The following is a 22,410-nucleotide window of genomic DNA, read 5'->3' as shown; positions in this document are numbered from 1 at the left end:
GGATGGTGGCATGCTGACAGGTCATATGACCAGAGACAGGTGTAAACAACAGACACACAGGCACTAAAACAAGCAACCACACAGATAATGCTTTGTATAGTGAAAAGTGTATGCCGACTATAGCTTCCACAAAGCTAAGCTACTCTCTTTGTGATCCAGTTGTTGTGCATAGGTGTATCTTACTACTGTAGCCCACTCATCTAATTGTTTTGCATACTTTTAATGAGATGGCTTGGCTATGTCAAGCATTTTATTGAATTATGCTTTTTCATCCTGGCGTTGGGGGTCTGCTGCCAAATGGTTGCAGAGACAGATATAAAGGGAGTTAATTATTTAGGGTGTCCTCAGCCTGTTCTTGTCCATCTAAGGTTAAAGTAACCAAGAGTGAACTGAACAAATGGGGAAACGGGGCATTGTCGAAATGGGAGAAGGGGTGAAAGAGAGACCCTCAGTGATATAAAAAGTAAGCCTTGTCATGTCAGGAAATGTTCCACCAGACAGCCGAACATTACATTCTAGGACTCCCATTCTTCGGTGGCATTGCATCTCTGAAGACCGACACCCACTTTATAGTAGACAACCCTATCCTGTCTGAATGGAGAAAGCATACTGGTATCTTAATTTTACTCATCCAATAGCCAAACACACATAACTGTTAGGCCGCATGGTATGTCACATGACGTGTTAGTTATTACTGGGTCATTGTGGAATAGGACACCTGTCACCTGTCAGCATTGGTTTTGAGTGGCAATATTTTAGCATACATAAATGGTATAGATTTAGAAAGAGGACAGACATATTTGATCAATATACATTTATTTTTTAGCTTTTCAATGTCAGGGGAATCTGAATTGTCGCATTTCATTAGTTGTTGTATTGTAGCGCTCTCTAGTGGTGTCTTTATTACATTGCCAATTACAGTATCTGCCTGCCTGTCTGTGGTGACGTCTGCGTTCGTGTCCTCGAGCACAAGGTCACAGAGTCAACTGCGCATGCATGCTTGATGGTTTATCAGAGCCATAGGTGCAGGCGACAGCCGATTGACTGATATACAAATCACCTTGCGTCATAAATAACGACTCATTATTATTTGTAGATGAGTCAGTCAGTCACAATTTACCTATACAGTGCTTGACTTGGACTGAAATAGCTGCCAGTACTCATTTTGGGTGCCGGTAGGCCTACTGTTTATATTTAGGTGCAGGAGCACCATAATTCTTTTGAGCTAATATTCTATAAGAGGAACAGGAGCTCGAGCAGAAGAACATTTGAGGTGCTGGTACTCAGCTCTAGTGAGCTCCTGTCCAAGTCAAGCACTGGATATATCACAGTTTGATACTCTCAAACTCGCCTGCACTACAATGTAGAATAAGCTCATTGAGATCCTATTGAATTACTAGAGAGGCTATGTCATGACCCCTCAAAGTTCCAGAATGGTATGAAAATAGCAACCATAGATGCGGTAAAGGAGCGTAGACCGTTCCATTGACCAGATTGGAGCACAGTCCACACATCTGATCTAAAAATATTGGATATTCATCAAATCCATCATGATTGATGTATTGTAACAGGCCCACAATGTGGTTACTAAAGTCTGATTTGGATAGATTTGGCTGTACAAGTTGTCCCTTTTCAGGTTTAGAAGTGACTGCTAAATGCAAAGTCCTGTTCATGTAAGATGGTTAGTATACAGAACTCGGTGGTGGTAAATCAGTTGCTTTTTTCTGTAATGCAGTTGATTGGGAAAGGTGATAGTCAGTTGGACAACTGAATGCATTCAACCTAAATCCTTCTTCCGCATGTAAGCTCTGAATCAGAGAGGTGTGGGGGCTGCCTTAATCAACATCATTGGCACAGTTGTTGTTAACTGCCTTGCTCAAGGGCACAACGGACAATTTTTCCACCTAGCCGGCTCAGGGATTCTAGCAACCTTTCGGTTACTGGCCCAACGCTCTTAACCACTAGGCTACCTGCCACCCCAGAGGACGATGAACATGTGTTGGGGTTGACATCTATACAAGCATTATACTCAGCTTTTTACCACAACATGTGAAATACACATATGAACAATAGCCTAAATGTAGGCACATTTTTCTGGAGGGCAATGAGGAGACTCAGGAACTTTCCCCTACGGCCCTTTCTCCCACGCGATTCCATGACAATTCCGTTGTTTTGGTCGAGTTTGATTAACCTCTACCTTATCTAAATGGCTGACCTATGATACCGTCATCCGGTGCATAGGAACAGGTGTGTGAGACTGTCAGAGACCCACATAGGGAGGGGCTACCAGTCAGGCTTATGCTTTTTATCATCACTTTGGGTCAACATGCCTTTTAGCAGAGGGATTACTGCAGCAACCTCACCCAGTATGTCAGATTACATGGTTATGGGATCAAAACTCTTTTCTATATATGTTAAACAATGTAATACAATAAACTATAATTTAACTATAGTAAACTAACTATTATCTGTAGTTTATTATTTACTATTTATAAACAACTGTATACTCTTTATAAATGGTACCTTTGAGGAATCTACTTTGAAGAATCTAAAATATATTTTGATTTGTTTAACACTTTGTTGGTCACGACATGATTCCATATGTGTTTTTTGATGTCTTCACTATTATTCTACAATGTAGAAAATAAAGAAAACCCTTGAATGAGTAGGTGTGTCCAAACTTTTGACGTGTACTGTATATATTTTTTGTACTTTTACCCCTTTTTTTCTCCCCAATTTGGTGTTACAGCCTTGTCCCTTTGCTGCAACTCCCATATATGGACTCGGGAGAGGCAAAGGTCGAGAGCCATGCCTCCACCGAAACACAACCCTGCCAAGCCGCACTGCTTCTTGCCACACTGCTCGCTTAACCCGGAAGCCAGCTGCACCAATACAATACAATTGGCAATCGAAGTCAGCTTGCAGGCACCCCGCCCACCACAAGGAGTGGCTAGAGCATGATGGGACAAGGACATCCCGACCGGTCAAACCCTCCCCTAACCCGAACAACGCTGTGCGCTGCCTCAAGAGTCTCCCAGTCATGGCTGGCTGTGACACAGCTTGGGATCGAACCTGGGTCTGTAGTGATGCCTTAGACCGCTGCGCCACTCAGGAGGCCCTAAATGGTACCTTAATGTAAAGTGTTAGCCTACTGTTAAAAGCAGGGGTTTATTTAGTGACAGAACATCCACAATGGACTCCCTCGCTGAAAACTGAAGCATTTGGACCATTAGGGCTCTATTCAATCTGTATCGCTGAAGTGTTACAGAGAGCACGCTAGAAATGTAAAGGTCATGTCCTATTGAGCCGACATCTGCAGCGTTTACCATGAATGCAGTCTCTGCTAACACAGGAACATTGCCTTTAAATTTCAATCATGCTGTAATGCTGAATTTTAGCAGTACGGAATGAATATAGCTCTTAATCAGTCTGCTATACAATACAGATTTATGTTAAATTCAAAGAATCCTTGTAATATATACAGCACTTAATTAATTTTCTAATGGATTCTATAAATTCACTCTTCTTTGAGTGATATTTTAATGTCTTAGTATGGGAGCTTTGCCAACTCCGTACTCCCATATGTCCAGCTTGACTCATACATTGTAGATGCCTAGGCCTACTATCTGTAATCAGATGAAGATTAATTAGAGCTAAGATTATTCATGAAAAACATAGCTATCACAACTCTACCTGCCCTTGTAGATGTATCCTGAGTCAGTGACTGAATGGATGGCGAGGTGACTGTACTAATCCCTCTTCTAAAATACTTGTTTTAGGCTCCTCGTGTTGACATATGGCCTAAGCCCACTGGTGGTCCCAACCTGTGTGGCTGTATAAAAACTTTGCTCTGTCTCACTCACACACCTGCTTCCACCTTGAGCATCTCCACTCGATTAATGGAGCATGGACCAGAGCCTCAACTTCACCATCTTGGCCTTGCTCTTGCCTGGCCCACTATCCCCTTGTAAAAGCTGGAGTCCTCGGCACGGCTGAGCTCCTATCTAAACTCTCAACTCACTGTAGTGTTCAGAATCACTCACACAGTGATTGTCTTCTCTGCAAGAATGGCCCATTGAGGATGGTAAGTCTAAACTTTAAATGCACAATACTGTGCAGTGCTATATAATAATCCAGTCTACTGTATATTGAAAAGGTACATATTATTTGTGCAATTTACAACACTAGCTAGAAACACAATGCTGAACTAGCAAGAAATATTTAAATTCTGCAGTATGGCAGCTGCCATGTAACTGTACACTCCTGTTCAGATGTCATTACCAAATAATCTAATATTTTAGACATCACTACAAGGATCCTTGAGAAAAACAAAGGTACATATGATTTACTCATAAGCTCACAAGTCAGTATCTGATTAACATAACATCTACAATCCATATCTTTGTTATGTGATCCACTCGACTCTTTGCACTAAGGGATGAGCCATCCACTTGACTCTGCACTAAGGGATGAGCCATCCATTTGACTCTTTGCACTAAGGGATGAGCCATCCATTTGACTCTTTTTACTAAGGGATGAGCCATCCACTTGACTCTTTGCACTAAGGGATGAGCCATCCACTTGACTCTTTGCACTAAGGGATGAGCCAGATGTAGCTATACTCAGGACCAGAAACGCCATGAAGTGTTGGTGCAACAGCAACTACTGCAGATGGACCAAATCCTCCTCTGGACTGGTGGAGGTGTTATATCATAAGACGATTACTTCTGTAAGTGAAAATAATTATTTCATTTTATTAATAAATTGACATAGCACGTTCATGATTTATTCTTAAACCATGAACACACATAATCTGATGTTATGATGTGATAACGCAAGTGAGACAGAAGTCTTATTGGTCTTCATCACAGATGACCCCGAAAAGGCTATGATTGAGACGTCCATGAAATCATTTCACACAAGAACCTGTATTCGATTTGGTCTCTGGAGTGGCCAGTCAGACTACATTGACATTCAGAGTAAAACTGGATGACTTTTACTCACATGTCCACACACTGTACATCTACCATGAGCACAACAGGAGTGACAGGGACCAGTATGTCAAGATCTATTGATCAATTGGGGAAAACTATCCTCTCACTCTCATGGTCAAGTGCCCATATATCAAATCAAATTCATCGACACCTTTTAAGAATTGCGCTATCTTACCTCAACAACATCAACAAGTATCAGAAGCACTTTCACATATACTCATATCCATCTATACTTCCAGAAACAGGACACCAACAATCCAAATACGCCATATGACAATTCATCTGTTGTGCATGGCACACTTTTTAAGAGTCAATTGCCACGGCCTACTGTTTTGATACTGTTCTTTTCTCATAAAATGTGTCCCTCTTCCATTTTAGGACCTGCCTTCTCAATTGAGAATGGGAAGGACACCATCACTCCTATTCCTAGCCCGTCTGTGAAAATAGGATGTTGATGTTCAGAGGATCAAATCACATTTAATTAATCACATGCTTCGTTTTCAACAGGTGTAGACTAACAGTAAAATGCTTACTTGCAGGCCCTTCCCAACAATGCAGAGAGAAAGAAAATAGAGAAATAATAGAAAAGTAAAACACATAATAATAAAAGTATTCATAAATACACAATGAGTAACGATAACTTAGCTATATACATGGGGTATCAGTAACGAGTCGATGTGCAGGGATACTAAGTAATTGAGGTAGATAAGTAATTGAGGTAGATATGTACATATAGGTAGGGATAAAGTGACAGATAATAAACATTAGCGGCAGCGTATGTGTAATGAGTCAAAAAAGTTTGTGCAAAAAGGGTCAATGCAGATAGTCCGGGTAGCTATTTGGTTAACTATTTCACTAACTATTTAGCAGTCTTATGGCTTGGGGGTAGAAGCTGTTCAGGGTCCTGTTGGTTACAGACTTGGTGCATCGGTGCCACTTGCCGTGCGCTAGCAGAGAGAATAGTCTATGACTTGAGTGGCTGGAGTCTTTGAAAATGTTTAAGAATTTTCTCTGACACCGACTGGAATAAAGGTCCTGGATGGCAGGGAGCTGTGATGTACTGGGCTGTACGCACTACTCTGTAGCGCCAAGCGGTCTTATGCCGAGCAGTTGCCATACAAAGCGGTGATGCAGCCAGTCAAGATGCTGTAGAACGTTTTGAAGATCTGAGGGCCCATGACAAAACCTTTCAGCATCCTGAGGGGGAAGAGGCATTGTAGTGCCCTCTTCATGACTGTGTTGGTGTGTGTGGACCAAGATAGATCCTTAGTGATGTGGATACCGAGGAACTTGAAGCTCTCGAACCGCTCCACTATAGCCCTGTCGATGTGAATGGGGGCGTGCTCAGCCCTTAATTTCCTGTAGTCCACAATCAGTTCCTTTGTCTTGCTGATGTTGAAGGAGAAGTTGTTGTTCTGAAATCACACTGCCAGGTCTCTTACCTCCTCCCTATAGGCTGTCTCATCGTCGTCGGTGATCAGGCCTACCACTGTCATGTTGTCAGCAAACTTAATGATGGTGTTGGAGTCGTGCATGGCCAGGCAGTCGTAGGTGAACAGGGAGTACAGGAGGGGACTAAGCATGCATCCCTAAGGGCCCCCCGTGTTGAGGGTCAGCGTGACGGATGTGTTGTTGCCTACCCTCAACACCTGGGGGAGGCCCGTCAGGAAGTCCAGGATTCAGTTGCAGAGGGAGGTGTTCAGTCCCAGGGTCCATAGCTTAGTGATGAGTTTTGAGGGCACTACGATGTTGAATGCTGCGCTGTAGTCAATGAACAGCATTTTCACATTGGTGTTCCTCTTGTCCAGGTGGGTAAGGGCAGTGTGGAGTGCAATAGAGATTGCGTCATCTGTGGATCTGTTGGGGTGGTATGCAAATTGGAGTGGGTCCAGGGTGTTTGAGATGATGGTGTTGATGTGAGCCATGACCAGCCTTTCAAAAGCATTTCATGGCTACATATATGAGTGATACGGGGCAATAGTCATTTAGACAGGTTACTTTGGCGTTCTTGGGCCAGGGACTATGGTGGTCTGCTTGAAACATGTAGGTTTTACAGACTGAGTCAGGGAGAGGTTGAAAATGTCAGTGAAGACATTTGCCAGCTGGTCAGCGCATGCTCTGAGTACGCGTCCTGGTAATCTGTCTGGCCCTGCAGCCTTGTGAATGTTAAACTGCTTAAAGGTCTTACGCACTTTGGCTACAGATAGCGGGATCTCACAGCCGTCTGGAAAAGCTGGTGCTCTCATGGTTCAGTGTTTGTTGCTTTGAAGCGAGTGTAGAAGGTATTTAGCTTGTTTGATCATCTTGTGTCACTGGGCAGCTTGCGGATGGGTTTCCTTTGTAATCTGTGATAGTTTGGAAGTCCTGCCACAACCTACATGTTTCAAGGGGCTCCCGAGTGGCGCAGCAGTCTAAGGCACGGCGTCTCAGTGCTAGTGGTGTTACTACAGACACCCTGGTTTGAATCCAGGCTGTATCACAACCAGTCGTGATTGGAAGTCCCATAGGGCTGTGCACAATTGGCCCAGCGTCGTCTGGTTTTGGCCGGTGTCGTCATTGTAAATAAGAATTTGTTCTTAACTGACTTGCCTAGTTAAATAAAGGTTCGAATAAAAAATAAAAACATCCTGCAAGCGTCAGAGCCAGAGTAGTAGGATTCGATCTTAGTCCTGTATTGACTCTTTATCTGTTCGGAGAGCATAGTGGGATTTCTTATAAACGTCTGCATTTGTGTCCCGCTCCTTGAAAGTGGCAGCCTTTAGCTCAGTGAGGATGTTGCCTGTAATCCATGGCTTCTGGTTGTGATATGTAAGTACGTTCACTGTGGGGATGATGTCATCGATGCACTTATTAATGAAACCGTGACTGATGTGGTAAACTCTATGCAATCGGATGAATCCCGGAACATATTCCAGTCTGCGCTAGCGAAACAGTCTGACCACTTCCATATTGAGCGTGTCACTGGTACTTCCTGTTTGAGCCTTTGTTGTAAGCAAGAATCATGAGTATAGAGTTATGGTCAGATTTTCCAAATGATCAACAAGCTGTGTCAGTGCAGTGAGTATAAACTTTTTTTTGCAATTTATTTCCCAATTTTAATTTGTTAAGTGTTCTTAAGTGCAAATGGTTGCATAATGTGTTGATAAGACATATTATATGTTGTTTTTCTAATTTCAGGTATGTAGTTTGTTAATTGAAGAACTGAGAAAAGATGGTTGTATGCAATATAATTCTAAATGACTTTGTTATTCATTCTCAGTGTGCCACTGTATCTTCATTGTCCTTCATTTACTGACAGTCATCTTTCCGTTCCTCAGGAAAACAATGCAAATGCTGGAAAATCTCTCACACGCATGCACACACAAAATAGTATTCTGATTATTTTAGAAATGTGTTGTTTATTTTACAGGACAGTTGTGTGTAATACATTCAAAGAATAATACTCAAAAATATATACAATGGCATATGCTGTACACAGTGCACACAGTAATAACGTCACTAGTGTAATACTTAGGCTAAGGTCATGCAAGACCAGATATGGTTATTGGCAGAGACAGGATTTACTCATGACTTGAATTACAACTTTCCTATTATATACCAAAGCTTTGTTCTCTAAAGTTTGGGCTCCAGACATTCAGGGACAAATTCATTATGGGAGAGTTATTGTCATAAGGCTTTTTTCCCCTAATGGCAAAAAATATAAATTGATTCAGAGTAATAAAAAAAACATTGCATGTTGGTGTGCTTCACTGCTTATTTTATCCAGAGAAAACAGGGCTTTGCAGTTTCATGATTGCCCGGTAGGGAGCGCTCACTCCATAAGCAAACATAGATAAGTGGGGCACATAAGATTGTGTTCCTTATTAAAACGCTACCAAGGCAACATCAGGTTAAAGAAGTGACATGGTTAAGTTTTGTTAGGATTATTTGAATAAGTCACTCTGCTATTACATCAAGGCTTACTCCCTATTTGAATCAGGCATACACAACATACACACACTCAAACTATGTTTATGAAACATGAACAGTGTAGTGAATAAAACATAATCAATCAGGTTCAGTTCTTCCCACATAACTTCTTCTTCCCTTCACCCCTAAAAAGAGCAGAGTCAGGGGTTTTCTAGCTTGACAGTTTCATCATTTGTCTTTTTTTTCATGTTTATCCATTTTCAACATGCTCTGAAAAAACATACAAACTCACCTTTGAGCATTTGGTTCATCTATCCTTTGGTGGCGGTGGATTTTCATGGGGTTTTATGTCTCCATTGGGCTCTTTCTTCTCAGGTTTGGTAGGGCTAATTTTAGGGCTCTTCTCTGGGGGTGGCCTTCTGGGCCGTCTCCTCTTGGGCTTTCGTGAGCGTGTAGAGACGGGCTGTGATGGATCCAACAGGGGATCCAAATGTAATTTTCCACTAACTGCATCTGAGGACTCATCAATGTATGCCAGGTTCTCTCCAAAGTAGTCCAGAGGCTGGGAATACAGGGATTCTGGGAAGGCGTTCTCCTTATCGACATCCTTCTCTTTTTCCTCTACTACCCGCTCATGCTGCGTGACCTCTGACCCTGTCGCAGATCCAGACTCTGACTCGTTGGATGAGTAAGAGTATGAGGATGATCCAGTCTCTGATTGGCTGTTCAGCTGGCCATTCTCCATCACTCTGCCCCTCTCCCCAGGGGCCCCAGACACATGGCCTGCCCCATTGCCTCGGCTGCGAGGGCCATGTCGACGCTTTCGTCGTCGCCGCTTGAAGGGGTCGTCTGGCATGCGGAAGTCCACGGACATGTTCTGAATGTTCTGACCCCAGTCAGTGGTACGGGCTCTGAGCTCCTCCATCTGGGAAGTGAGAGGAAAGAGATCAAATCACTATTTAAAGAGAATTTAATGAAGTCACAACACACTTGAGAGTTGATAAGAGAGGAAGGGAGGATCATTGAGAAATAGAACAGGTGTCTATAGGTGACAAAGTGTACAGTGCAGACCATTTGCTTGTAGGTTGTACTCTCCCATTTTGGGCCCGATCAGTTTTTACACACCTCAGCCCTGGTCTTCTTGGACAGGACCCGAAGCCAGTTTGCAACCATGGACAGGATGGAAGCAAAGTAGGCCAGGCCCAGCAGGATCCAGAACCACACCAGGGGCTTGTACCAGTGGTCTTTACCACCATCTCCGCTATCACCTGACAGAGATAAGCAAGAGGATAGGAATAGATAGGTGTTTACAGGTGTAGACAATGGAGAATCAGCAACTTTACAGGTCTAAAGGTTAGTTTACACATGACAGATCTGCTGTTAAACACCCCTAGAATCTAAGCCTGGGGGGGAACCAAATAGGGGTTTTCAAAGGGTTCTCCTATGGGGACAGCCAAATAACCATTTAAGGTTCTAGATAGCATATTTTTTTCTAAGAGTGTACTGTATACGGTCTAATAAGCATGAAGCAATCATGTCTCACTGGAGCAGACAAGCCTAGTGTTGTTTTTCGGTGGCATCATGTTTTAAAATGATCATACCAAGGATCATTTAGCTATTTGATTTTGAATTTTAGGACCCCTTTAGGTATAAAAAACATATTTGATGAAACATTGAATTTGGCCTTACTGTTATTAGCCCATAGAAACACATTGAATAACAGATTTATACATGGAAAAAAAGTATCATGTTTCCATAGCGGGGTCGTAATAGTTTGTAGGCCAAAACCGCTAAAGACGTTTTCACGAGAAGACCGATTTTCGGGATGTCTCATGGTCTGACAAGCAGCGCTGTAGCTCTGCCACCTTTCACCACAGATGCGGAAGGCCGACATCGGCGGATAAGGTGAATTAAGACGCAGCCCATGCAAAGAGATATCTCTAGATTAAACAGTCCTCCCGAGTGGCGCAGCGGTCTAAGGCACTGCATTGCAGTGTCACTGTAGACCCTGGTTTGTTCCCAGGCTGTGTCACAACCAGCCGTGATCAGGAGTCCCATAGGGCGGCGCACAATTGGCCCAGCGTTGTCCGGGGGGTTATCCGTCATTGTAAATAAGAATGTGTTCTTACCTGGTTAAATATCATTTTAAAAACACAGATTTTTATGGGGAGTTTTTTTATTATGCTAATTAGATTTCAGCGGGTGCGCAGACATTGACTCTAGGGGTTTATTAAATGAATCACACATTTGTGAACATTACACTGAGCTGCCAGAAAACTCTATGGGGTTAATAATTAAACTTTCATTCAAAGATTAAATTATTCACAAAGAGTAAATTAAATGTCCAGTTTAATGAGTAATAATGAGTATTTTATCCCTCAGGCCGCCTAAACTACATTAATCTGGAGTACAGGTGTTTGTGTCTGTTAATGTGTCACAACACTGAAAGAGAGAGTTTCAACAGTGAAAGAGAGTTTCAACACTGAAATGGAAAGTTTCAACAGGGAGAGAGTTTCAACAATGAAAGAGAGAGTTTCAAACAGGGAGAGAATTTCAACAATGAAAAGAGAGTTTCAACTAGGAACAGAGAGTTTCAACTAGGAACAGAGAGTTTCAACAGGGAGAGAGTTTCAACAATGAAAATAGTTTCAACTAGGAAAGAGAGTTTCAACTAGGAAAAGAGAGTTTCAACACTGAAAGAGAGAGTTTCAACAGGGAGCGAGTTTCAACAATGTAAAGAATGTTTCAACAATGTAAAGAGAGTTTCAACTAGGAAAAGAGAGTTTCAACTAGGAAAAGAGAGTTTCAACTTGGAAAGAGAGTTTCAACTAAGAAAAGAGAGTTTCAAATATGAAAAGAGTTTCAACTAGGAAAAGAGAGTTTCAACTTGGAAAGAGAGTTTCAACTAAGAAAAGAGAGTTTCAAATATGAAAAGAGTTTCAACTATGTAAAGAGAGTTTCAACAATGTAAAGAGAGTTTCAACAATGTAAAGAGAGTTTCAACAATGTAAAGAGAGTTTCAACAATGTAAAAAGAGTTTCAATAATGTAAAGAGAGTTTCAACTATGTAAAGAGAGTTTCAACTATGTAAAGAGAGTTTCAACAATGTAAAGAGAGTTTCAACAATATAAAAAGAGTTTCAATAATGTAAAGAGAGTTTCAACAATGTAAAGAGAGTTTCAATAATGTAAAGAGAGTTTCAACAATGTAAACAGAGTTTCAATAATGTAAAGAGAGTTTCAACAATGTAAAGAGAGTTTCAATAATGTAAAGAGAGTTTCAACAATGTAAAGAGAGTTTCAACAATGTAAAAAGAGTTTCAACAATGTAAAGAGAGTTTCAACAATGTAAAGAGAGTTTCAACAATGTAAAAAGAGTTTCAATAATGTAAAGAGAGTTTCAACAATGAGATGTGTGTTTAGATCTTTTGAGACAGATTCCTTGACCCAATCCTAAATGCAGTGGCGGTAGTACCTGCAACATAGTCTCCAAAACCCACTGTAGTCAGGGTGATGACAACAAAGTAGGACGCCTCCAGGAGAGTCCACTTCTCCACCTCCTGAAACACCAGCGTTGGCACTGCAACGAAGAGTGCTACCCCCAACAGGATGGAGAGTATGGCTGAGATGACTCGAACAATAGTAGGACTCACCTTCCATTTCTGAGAGGGAGACAGCAAAACATGAAAAAGAGGAAAGAAGGAAATGGAGGGACTGAAATACTGACAGGCCGAGAAAGACAGAGGAAACACATTAAACCAAATATTTAGTGTCTCACCGCTAAGAGAAACTCTATTTTGAGGATGGCCTTCCTCAGCCCGGTCCCCAGATGGTCTCCAACTCCAGCCAGCAGGATACCAAACAGAGGGATCCCCACCAGGGCATAAAAGATACAGAACAGCTGCCCCCCTTCTGTCTTCGGGGAGATGTTCCCAAAACCTGAGGATGATGGTTTGTAGAGCTTTAGGATTGGGATAGGTAGTGTCAGTGTGTAACAATGGATTAAACATAGGGGAGATCAGCCTGCTGATTTACCGATGGTGGTGACGATGGTCCCAGAGAAGAAAAAGGCGCTGGCCAGGTCCCATTGGCTGGTGAAGGTGGAGGAATTGCTGCTAGGATCCACACCCGCACCCACAGCATCTGCCACCTCCTGGGATGGGACAGTCAGGAAGTTAAAGTGATGAGAGAGAAGAGAAACAGTGATGGTAGTGTTTGTACCTGAATATTTCTGTATTTGCATTGTACAACTTGTAGACTTGTTTACGTGCTGCTGTGCAGTTTGTTGCTAACCTTACTTGCTACCTGCCAACTTTACGTTTTTTTTTTATTTTTTATTACTGTTTATATATTTATTTTTTCACTCACTCGACTTTTTCCATTCCATTTTTTTCACCCCGGACGGTTTATATGGACGTGGTTCGTCAGGACCTCCACCAGCCGAAGCTAAGTATTAACATTAACATGATGCCTTCTAATTGCAGTAGCTGTACTCATAATATACAGGAGAACGATCGCCTTACCACGAGGATAGCTGTGCTGCAAGCCCAGCTTCAGACGCAATCGTTAGGCAAGGGTAATTTAAGTGTAGGAAAGGATGAAATAGCATCTGTGCCACCAGTAAGTACAGATAGTAGTATAAATCCCCTCGCACAGTCCCCGCAGCCGGACAATTTTCTCATGGCTTCTGGAAGGAAATGCTGTAGGAATGCTCAACCGGTGTCGCTCATTCAGCCGACAGAAACTTTAAACTTTCAACCGGTTCTCCCCATTAAGCAGCGAGTCGGAGGCAGAGGCCGAGCCTTCTCTGGTCTCTACTCCTCCCGTTACGGGGTCTGAGATGCCGAAGCCTCCCACCATTAGCTCTGACAAATTGAAAACCCTAGTCATTGGTGACTCCATTACCCGCAGTATTAGACTTAAAACGAATCATCCAGCGATCCTACACTGCTTACCAGGGGGCAGGGCTACTAATGTTAAGGCTAATCTGAAGATGGTGCAGGCTATAGCTAAAACTGGCGAGTGTAGAGAGTATAGGGATATTGTTATCCACGTCGGCACCAACGATGTTAATATGAAACAGTCAGAGGTCACCAAGCGCAACATAGCTTCAGCATGTAAATCAGCTAGAAAGACGTGTCGGCATCGAGTAATTGTCTCTGGCCCCCTCCCAGTTAGGGAGAGTCATGAGCTCTACAGCAGAGTCTCACAACTCAATCGCTGGTTGAAAACTGTTTTCTGCCCCTCCCAAAATATAGAATTTGTAGATAATTGGCCCTCTTTCTGGGACTCACCCACAAACAGGACCAAGCCTGGCCTGTTAAGGAGTGACGGACTCCATCCTAGCTGGAGGGGTGCTCTCATCTTATCTACGAACATAGACAGGGCTCTAACTCCCCTAGCTCCACAATGAGATAGGGTGCAGGCCAGGCAGCACCCCAAGCTTGGTGGAATCTGCCACTATCACAGTCAATATAGTCAGCTCAGCTATCACCATTGAGACCGTGTCTGTGCCTCGACCTAGGTTGGGCAAAACTAAAAATGGCGGTGTTCGCTTTAGCAATCTCACTGGAATGAAGACCTCCTCCATTCCTGCCATTATTGAAAGAGATCGTGACACCTCACATCTCAACATAGGGCTACTTAATGTTAGATCCCTCACTTCCAAGGCAATTATAGTCAATCAACTAATCACTGATCATAATCTTGATAAGATTGGCCTGACTGAATCATGGCTTAAGCCTGATGAATTTACTGTGTTAAATGAGGCCTCACCTCTTGGTTACACTAGTGACCATATCCCTGCGCATCCCGCAAAGGCGGAGGTGTTGCTAACATTTACGATAGCAAATTTCAATTTTCAAAAAATATATGTATGTTTTCGTCTTTTGAGGTTCTAGTCATAAAATCTATGCAGCCTACTCAATCATTTTTTTTATAGCTACTGTTTACAGGCCTCTTGGGCCATATACAGCGTTCCTCACTGAGTTCCCTGAATTCCTATCAGACCTTGTAGTCATTGCAGATAATATTCAAATTTTTGGTGACTTTAATATTCACATGGAAAAGTCCACAGACCCACTCCAAAAGGTTTTCTGAGCCATCATCGACTCAGTGGGTTTTGGACATGTCTCCGGACCTACTCACTGCCACAGTCAAACACTGTACCTAGTTTTGCCCCGTGGAATAAATGTTGTGGATCTTAATGTTTTTCCTCATAATCCTGGACTATCGAACCACCATTTTATTACGTTTGCAATCGCAACAAATAATCTGCTCAGACCCCAACCAAGGATCATCAAAGTCGTGCTATAAATTCTCGGACAACCCAAAGATTCCTTGATGCCCTTCCAGACTCCCTCCACCTACCCAAGGACGTCAGAGTACAAAAATCAGTTAACCACCTAACTGAGGAACTCAATTTAACCTTGCGCAATACCCTAGATGCAGTTGCACCACAAAAAACATTTGTCATAAGTAACTAGCTCCCTGGTATACAGAAAATATCCGAGCTCTGAAGCAAGCTTCCAGAAAATTGGAACGGAAATGGCGCTACACCAAACTGGAAGTCTTCCGACTAGCTTGGAAAGACAGTACCGTGCAGTATCGAAGATCCCTCACTGCTGCTCGATCATCCTATTTTTCCAACTTAATTGAGGAAAATAAGAACAATCCTAAATTTATTTTGATACTGTCGCAAAGCTAACTAAAAAGCAGCATTCCCCAAGAGAGGATGGCTTTCACTTCAGCAGTGATAAACTCATTAACTTTTTTGAGGAAAAAAAAAGATAATTAGAAAGCAAATTATGGACTCCTCTTTAAATCTGTGCATTCCTCCACAGCTCAGTTGTCCTGAGTCTGCACAACTCTGCCAGGATATAGGATCAAGGGAGACACTCAAGTTTTTTAGTATTATATCTCTTGACACATTGATGAAAATAATCATGACCTCTAAACCTTCAAGCTGCATACTGGACCATATTCCAACTAAACTACTGAAAGAGCTGCTTCCTGTGCTTGGCCCTCCTATGTTGAACATAATAAATGGCTCTCTATCTACCTGATGTGTACCAAACTCACTAAAAGTGGCAGTAATAAAGCCTCTCTTGAAAAAGCCAAACCTTGACCCAGAAAATATAAAAAACTATTGGCCTATATCGAATCTCCCATTCCTCTCAAAACATTTTAGAAAAAGCTGTTGCGCAGCAACTCACTGCCTTCCTGAAGACAAACAATATACACGAAACGCTTAAGTCTGGTTTTAGACCCGATAATAGCACTGATAATAAATTACCTTTTAATGGCGTCAGACTGAGGCTGTGCATCTGTCCTCATGCTCCTAGACCTTCGTGTGGCTTTTGATACCATCGATCACCACATTCTTTTGGAGAGATTGGAAACCCAAAATGGTCTATTGGGACAAGTTCTGGCCTGGTTTAGATCTTATCTGTCGGAAAGATATCAGTTTCTCTCTGTGGATGGTTTGTCCTCTGACAAATCAACTGTACATTTTGGTGTTCCTCAAGGCTCCGTTTTAGGACCACTATTGTTTTCACTATATATTTTACCTCTTGGTGATGTCATTCGGAAATATAATGTTAACTTTCACTGCTATGCGGATGACACACAAGCTGTACATTTCGATGAAACATGGTGAAGCCCCAAAATTGCCCTCCCTGGAAGCCTGTGTTTCAAACATCAGGAAGTGGATGTCGGCAAATGTTCTACTTTTAAACTCGGGCAAAACAGAGATGCTTGTTCTAGGTCCCAAGAAACAAAGAGATCTTATGTTGAATCTGACAATTATTCTTGATTGTTGTACAGTTGTCTCAAATAAAACTGTGAAGGACCTTGGCGTTACTACGGACCCTGATCTCTCTTTTGACTAATATATCAAGACTGTTTCAAGGACAGCTTTTTTCCATCTACGTAACATTGCAAAAATCAGAAACTTTCTGTCCAAAAATGATGCAGAAAAATGTATCCATGCTTTTGTCACTTCTAGGTTAGACTACTGCAATGCTCTACTTTCCGGCTACACAGACAAAGCACTAAATAATCTTCAGTTAGTGCTAAACACGGCTGCTAGAATCTTGACTAGAACCCAAAAAATGTAAGATACTCTTGGTAATACCTTTTACCTCTTGATGATTCTTGCTCCTACCTATCTTTCCGATTTGGTCCTGCCGTACATACCTACACGTACGCTACGGTCCCAAGACGCAGGCCTCCTTAAGGGAGCTGGAGGCAGGGCTTTCTCCTATAGAGCTCCATTTTTATGGAATGGTCTGCCTATCCATGTGAGAGACGCTGACTCGGTCTCAACCTTATAGTCTTTTATTGAAGACTCATCTCTTCAGTAGGTCCTACTGAGTGTAGTCTGGCCCATTGAGTGTAGTCTGGCCCAGGAGTGTGAAGGTGAACGGAAAGATCCTGGAGTAACGAACCGCCCTTGCTGTCTCTGACTGGCTGGTTCCCCTCTCTCCACTGGGATTCTCTGCCTCAAACCCTATTACAGGAGCTGAGTCACTGGCTTACTGGTGCTCTTCCATGCCGTCCCTAGGAGGGGTGCGTCACTTGAGTGGGTTGAGTCACTGACGTGATCTTCCTGTCTGGGTTGGCGCCCCCCCCCCCCCCCTTGGGTTGTGCCGTGGTGGAGATCTTCGTGGGCTATACTCGGCCTTGTCTCAGGATGGTAAGTTGGTGGTTGAAGATATCCCTCTAGTGGTGTGGGGGCTGTGCTTTGGCAAAGTGGGTGGGGTTATATCCTGCCTGTTATATCCTGCCCCAAGACGCAGGCCTCCTTAAGGGAGCTGGAGGCAGGGCTTTCTCCTATAGAGCTCCATTTTTATGGAATGGTCTGCCTATCCATGTGAGAGACGCTGACTCGGTCTCAACCTTATAGTCTTTTATTGAAGACTCATCTCTTCAGTAGGTCCTACTGAGTGTAGTCTGGCCCATTGAGTGTAGTCTGGCCCAGGAGTGTGAAGGTGAACGGAAAGATCCTGGAGTAACGAACCGCCCTTGCTGTCTCTGACTGGCTGGTTCCCCTCTCTCCACTGGGATTCTCTGCCTCAAACCCTATTACAGGAGCTGAGTCACTGGCTTACTGGTGCTCTTCCATGCCGTCCCTAGGAGGGGTGCGTCACTTGAGTGGGTTGAGTCACTGACGTGATCTTCCTGTCTGGGTTGGCGCCCCCCCCCCCCCCTTGGGTTGTGCCGTGGTGGAGATCTTCGTGGGCTATACTCGGCCTTGTCTCAGGATGGTAAGTTGGTGGTTGAAGATATCCCTCTAGTGGTGTGGGGGCTGTGCTTTGGCAAAGTGGGTGGGGTTATATCCTGCCTGTTTGGCCCTGTCTGGACGGGGCCACAGTGTCTCCCGACTCCTCCTGTCTCAGCCTCCAGTGTTTATGCTGCAGTAGTTTATGTGTCGGGGGGCTAGGGTCAGTCTGTTATATCTGGAGTATTTCTCCTGTCTTACCCGGTGTCCTGTGTGAATTTAAGTATGCTCTCTCTAATTCTCTCTCTTTCTTTCTCTCTTTCTCGCCTTTCTTTCTCTCTCTCTCTCGGAGGACCTGAGCCCTAGGACCATGCCTCAGGACTACCTGGCCTGATGACTCCTTGCTGTCCCCAGTCCACCTGGCCGTGCTGCTGCTCCAGTTTCAACTGTTCTGCCTGCGGCCTGTTCACTGGACGTGCTACCTGTCCCAGTCCTCCTGCTTTCAACTCTCTAGAGACAGCAGGAGCGGTAGCGATGCTCTGAATGATCGGCTATGAAAAGCCAACTGACATTTACTCCTGAGGTGCTGACCTGTTGCACCTTCGACAACCACTGTGATTATTATTATTTGACCCTGCTGGTCATCTATGAACATTTGAACATCTTGGCCATGTTCTGTTATAATCTCCACCCGGCACATCCAGAAGAGGACTGGCCACCCCTCATAGCCTGGTTCCTCTCTAGGTATCTTCCTAGGTTCTGGCCTTTCTAGGGAGTTTTTCCTAGCCACCGTGCTTCTACACCTGCATTGCTTGCTGTTTGGGGTTTTAGGCCGGGTTTCTGTACAGGACTTTGTGACATCAGCTGAATTTATAAATACATTTGATTGATTGATTATACTGCAACCCAACTATAGAGGTCTCATTGGATTACATGACCGATGCCTTGGACACCCCGAAAGTCTAATATCCCAGTCATTCAGTCATTTTAACCTGTTTGTTCTCTAGGTGTGTGTAGCCTATGTAGGGTACCTCTATGAGGGCCTGCAGGATGTCTGGGCTGACGCAGGTGTAGTTCTCCAGGAAGGCTCTGCGTGTGTCCTGCAGCTGTATGTGCTGGCCCTCCTCATGGGGAGCCTCCAGGGCCTGGAACACCACGGCCCCCAGCACTAGGTAGAGCAGCACCCCCGTCAGGATACACAGGAGGGTGGAGCAGCGCATGCTTGCACCTTCGTTAAGCCCCAAAGAAGCACGCTTCTTCCCCCCGCTGCCAGTGCTGGAGCGCTCTGGGGCCCAGCTGCAGAACAAACAGACCAGACACAGACAGCAAGCCCATGGAAACAGATGTCACCCACATTAGCTAAACTGCAAGGTAATCATTAACCTGAAACTAAACGTAATACAGACTGTAGCGCCCATCATATTACTGACCGGAAACCTATAAACATGTTGCTGATGGTTACACTATATGTGTAGGCTGCACTCTTTAAAAAAAGGGTTTCAAAGGGGTTCTTCAGCTGTCCCCATAGGAGAACCTGGAACCAAAAAGGGGTTTTCAAAGGGTTCTCCTATGGGGACAGCCGAAGAACCGCGTAAGGTTCTAGACAGCATCTTTTTTTCTAAGAGTGTACTGTATACAGTCTAATAAGCATGAAGCAATCATGTCTCACTGGAGCAGACAAGCCTAGTGTTGTTTTTCGGTGGCATCATGGATGCGGTATGAGTTGAAACCAGGAATGGACTTGAATTCTACCAGAGATGTGTCTAAGTAAAGGATCATTACTATCTACCACACTACTCTTCATCACTTGTTTACCTCTCTCTCTCCTTCTCTTCCTCCCTCTTCCTCCTCTTCCAGCTGCTCTTCTCTCTGCGGCTGAGGATAGAGATTCTGGACCCGTAGCTGCGGGGGTGGCCGTCCTCCTCACAGCCCGAAGGTGGGGACACTGGGTGGGTTTTACCAAGAAGTTGGTGTTGAACAAAATAACCATTGTTATTGGACCACTAGTTACTGAAGAGATTACTCATTAATGTTTGACAACATTACAAAGATCATATTAAAGGTTAGTTATTATGTATGAGATCAATAAACTTTGAACACGACAATTCCCTGTTGTTCAGAATTGTTTGTTGTTTGTTTTCCATTGATGAGAGGTTCCCTGTTTGACAATGAAGCATGGGGTTCAGCACTGCTACATGATGCTTTTGATTGTAAGCGTAATGTCACCAAAACGACAGAAAATGAGTTGTCAACCAAAACCCTGTGTGAGAGAGAGAACGTACAACAGATGCATATCTCTAATGGATCACATTGGGGAGAGAAAAAAATTAGCAAGCTGATATAATGGTGGATGGAGCAAGATACACAAACATACAAAATGCAGAGTCAATAAACATAAAAAATACTATGTTCAAGATAACTCGCAAACTCTGAATCTCAGGTTAAAGTTAGATATGTTTTTTTTGACGTAGAGCTTCCTATTGGTTGACTCAAATACTTTCCAAGTGGAAAATTATGTTCTTATCTTTCTACAATGAACTTCCAAGTTCCGAGTCGTCTTGAACGCGGCAATAGACAAATAGAGGTGTGCTTCAGCCAGCAGAGTGGGTTAGAGCCCAAAAAAGGTGTGTGTGTGTATGTGTGTGTATGTGTGTGCACGTGCCTCCGGCCATGTCTGTCCTTTAACACAGGGGAGAAACATTATTCTATACCAGACATGCCACACTAGCAGGCTCGGCTGTGTGAAGAATTATTACCCCATGATTCTCAGGTCCCGGATGTGATGTGACTGAGCTGAATTACACATTCAGTGTAATGTCCTTTCCAAGCTGCTGAGTGATTGGGTAATTTAGTCCTTGATACAGCTATAGATTTTTAGTCAGCCCAGGGTCAAGACCCCAGGGACACACTAATGTTGTATATTTACATGTAGATGTAATATTGTCTTCTGTCTGATTTTCTGTATTGACGTTGTGCAGTAGGCCTACACTGTATGTACTGTAAGTGTGTGACAGGTCACATCTGTGCTTTCTCTCTCTCATCTAAGATATAACCTTGCTTTTGCAGTCAGCAACTCCCCTGGGCCTGATTTAACCTGAGACCAATAACCTGTCACCCACACAGTGAAATTTACACTACCCAGCCAAACAACTTCAGCAGCTGCTCGGGATACACAAAAAAATACATAGACAGACAAGCCTTTCATCCTAACGTGCAGCTATTTTGCACATGCTCTCAGATCAAAATAACTGCCCTTCAACCTCCCTTTTAGTCATGTGCATTAGCTGACATCAATCACTAGTGACAGTCAAGTTATGTTTTATAAAATTACAAAAGCTGTCGAAAAGGCCTTTTCAGTGCCACCAAACAATAATTTGAAACTTTAACAAGGTTTTATTTTAATTGTTCTTAATTACAATCTCTCCATTTTAACATAACTGCACAGTTATAGAAAACCATGAACAGATTTAATGCCTAACGTTGTATAAAGACGTCATCCTTGAGATACCTATCACACTCAAGTCATGGCACTTCTAAGGTACAGATACTTCACACAACACAGTCAAAATGCCTGAGAATACATCCTTCGATTACACAGAATTAAGTTAACATGGGGTACTTTATCTGTAACAATGAAACAATTGCAATGTTCATTATCTCATCCAATGGAAGCAGGATTTGTGGTCTCTCTAACACACAGGGGGTGAAGCCTGTGGTCATCTCTTACCTCAAAATGAACGATCTTAAAAATCCAGGATATCAGCAGCTATAGGAAGGGTCTCTTTCACACACTCACACTAGACGCTAGGAGAGTAAACGTGCACGAGCGTGCATGTGCATGAGCGCGTGGGAGAGGCTGTTGCTGAGTGTCCAAGAAATGAAAAGCTACTCCATCAAATTGACTCCAAGAAGAGAGAGAGCTAGGGAGAGAGGTGGAATCAGAGGGAGAGGTGGAATGAGTGAGAGAAAGGGAGTCGGAGATATGGAGGGAGGGGTCAATGCAGATACACTGAGCTAGAATGAGCTTATTGCTTTTTTGTTTGTTTCCTCTACCCTGATTTGGATCACTCAGTTTCTCCAAGGCAATAAGTGGAGAGGAGGGTAGGGACTAACAGTGTCTCTTGTGGAAATTGGACAGGCTGTTGGTGGCACCTTATTTGGGGAGGACGGGCACCTGGAATAGGTGGAAAGCTATCAACAACATATCCCACATGGTTCCAAGCAATTCCACTATTCAGACATACAGCGTAACACTTTTTCACACTACTACAATATACTGTAGTTGTGT

The 22,410-nt window shown here is 43.4% G+C and overlaps 2 protein-coding genes across 2 annotated transcripts; one reads left to right on the top strand and one right to left on the bottom strand.

Moving 5' to 3' along the window:
* The first annotated feature begins 4,235 nt into the window (after nt 1–4,235).
* On the top strand, nt 4,236–5,449 carry LOC129863272 (high choriolytic enzyme 2-like). Its single transcript, XM_055935167.1, has 5 exons — nt 4,236–4,249; nt 4,600–4,733; nt 4,872–4,984; nt 5,234–5,303; nt 5,373–5,449. The coding sequence occupies exons 1-5, from the start codon at nt 4,236–4,238 to the stop codon at nt 5,447–5,449; spliced, it is 408 nt and encodes a 135-aa protein (XP_055791142.1).
* Nucleotides 5,450–8,396: 2,947 nt separating this feature from the next.
* Nucleotides 8,397–22,057, bottom strand: LOC129863949 (potassium channel subfamily K member 4-like). The gene is made up of 9 exons (XM_055936414.1): nt 21,850–22,057; nt 19,938–20,067; nt 19,154–19,418; nt 12,938–13,055; nt 12,681–12,841; nt 12,378–12,564; nt 10,029–10,171; nt 9,196–9,828; nt 8,397–9,088 (listed from the first exon to the last, which is right to left on the bottom strand). The coding sequence occupies exons 3-8, from the start codon at nt 19,340–19,342 to the stop codon at nt 9,211–9,213; spliced, it is 1,416 nt and encodes a 471-aa protein (XP_055792389.1). The 5' UTR covers nt 19,343–19,418; nt 19,938–20,067; nt 21,850–22,057; the 3' UTR covers nt 8,397–9,088; nt 9,196–9,210.
* Nucleotides 22,058–22,410: the final 353 nt, after the last annotated feature.

Source organism: Salvelinus fontinalis, chromosome 10 (assembly GCF_029448725.1).
Source record: "Salvelinus fontinalis isolate EN_2023a chromosome 10, ASM2944872v1, whole genome shotgun sequence".
Taxonomy (NCBI): domain Eukaryota; kingdom Metazoa; phylum Chordata; class Actinopteri; order Salmoniformes; family Salmonidae; genus Salvelinus; species Salvelinus fontinalis.
Note: the sequence above shows the minus strand (reverse complement) of the source record. Positions and strands in the feature narration are given on the sequence as shown.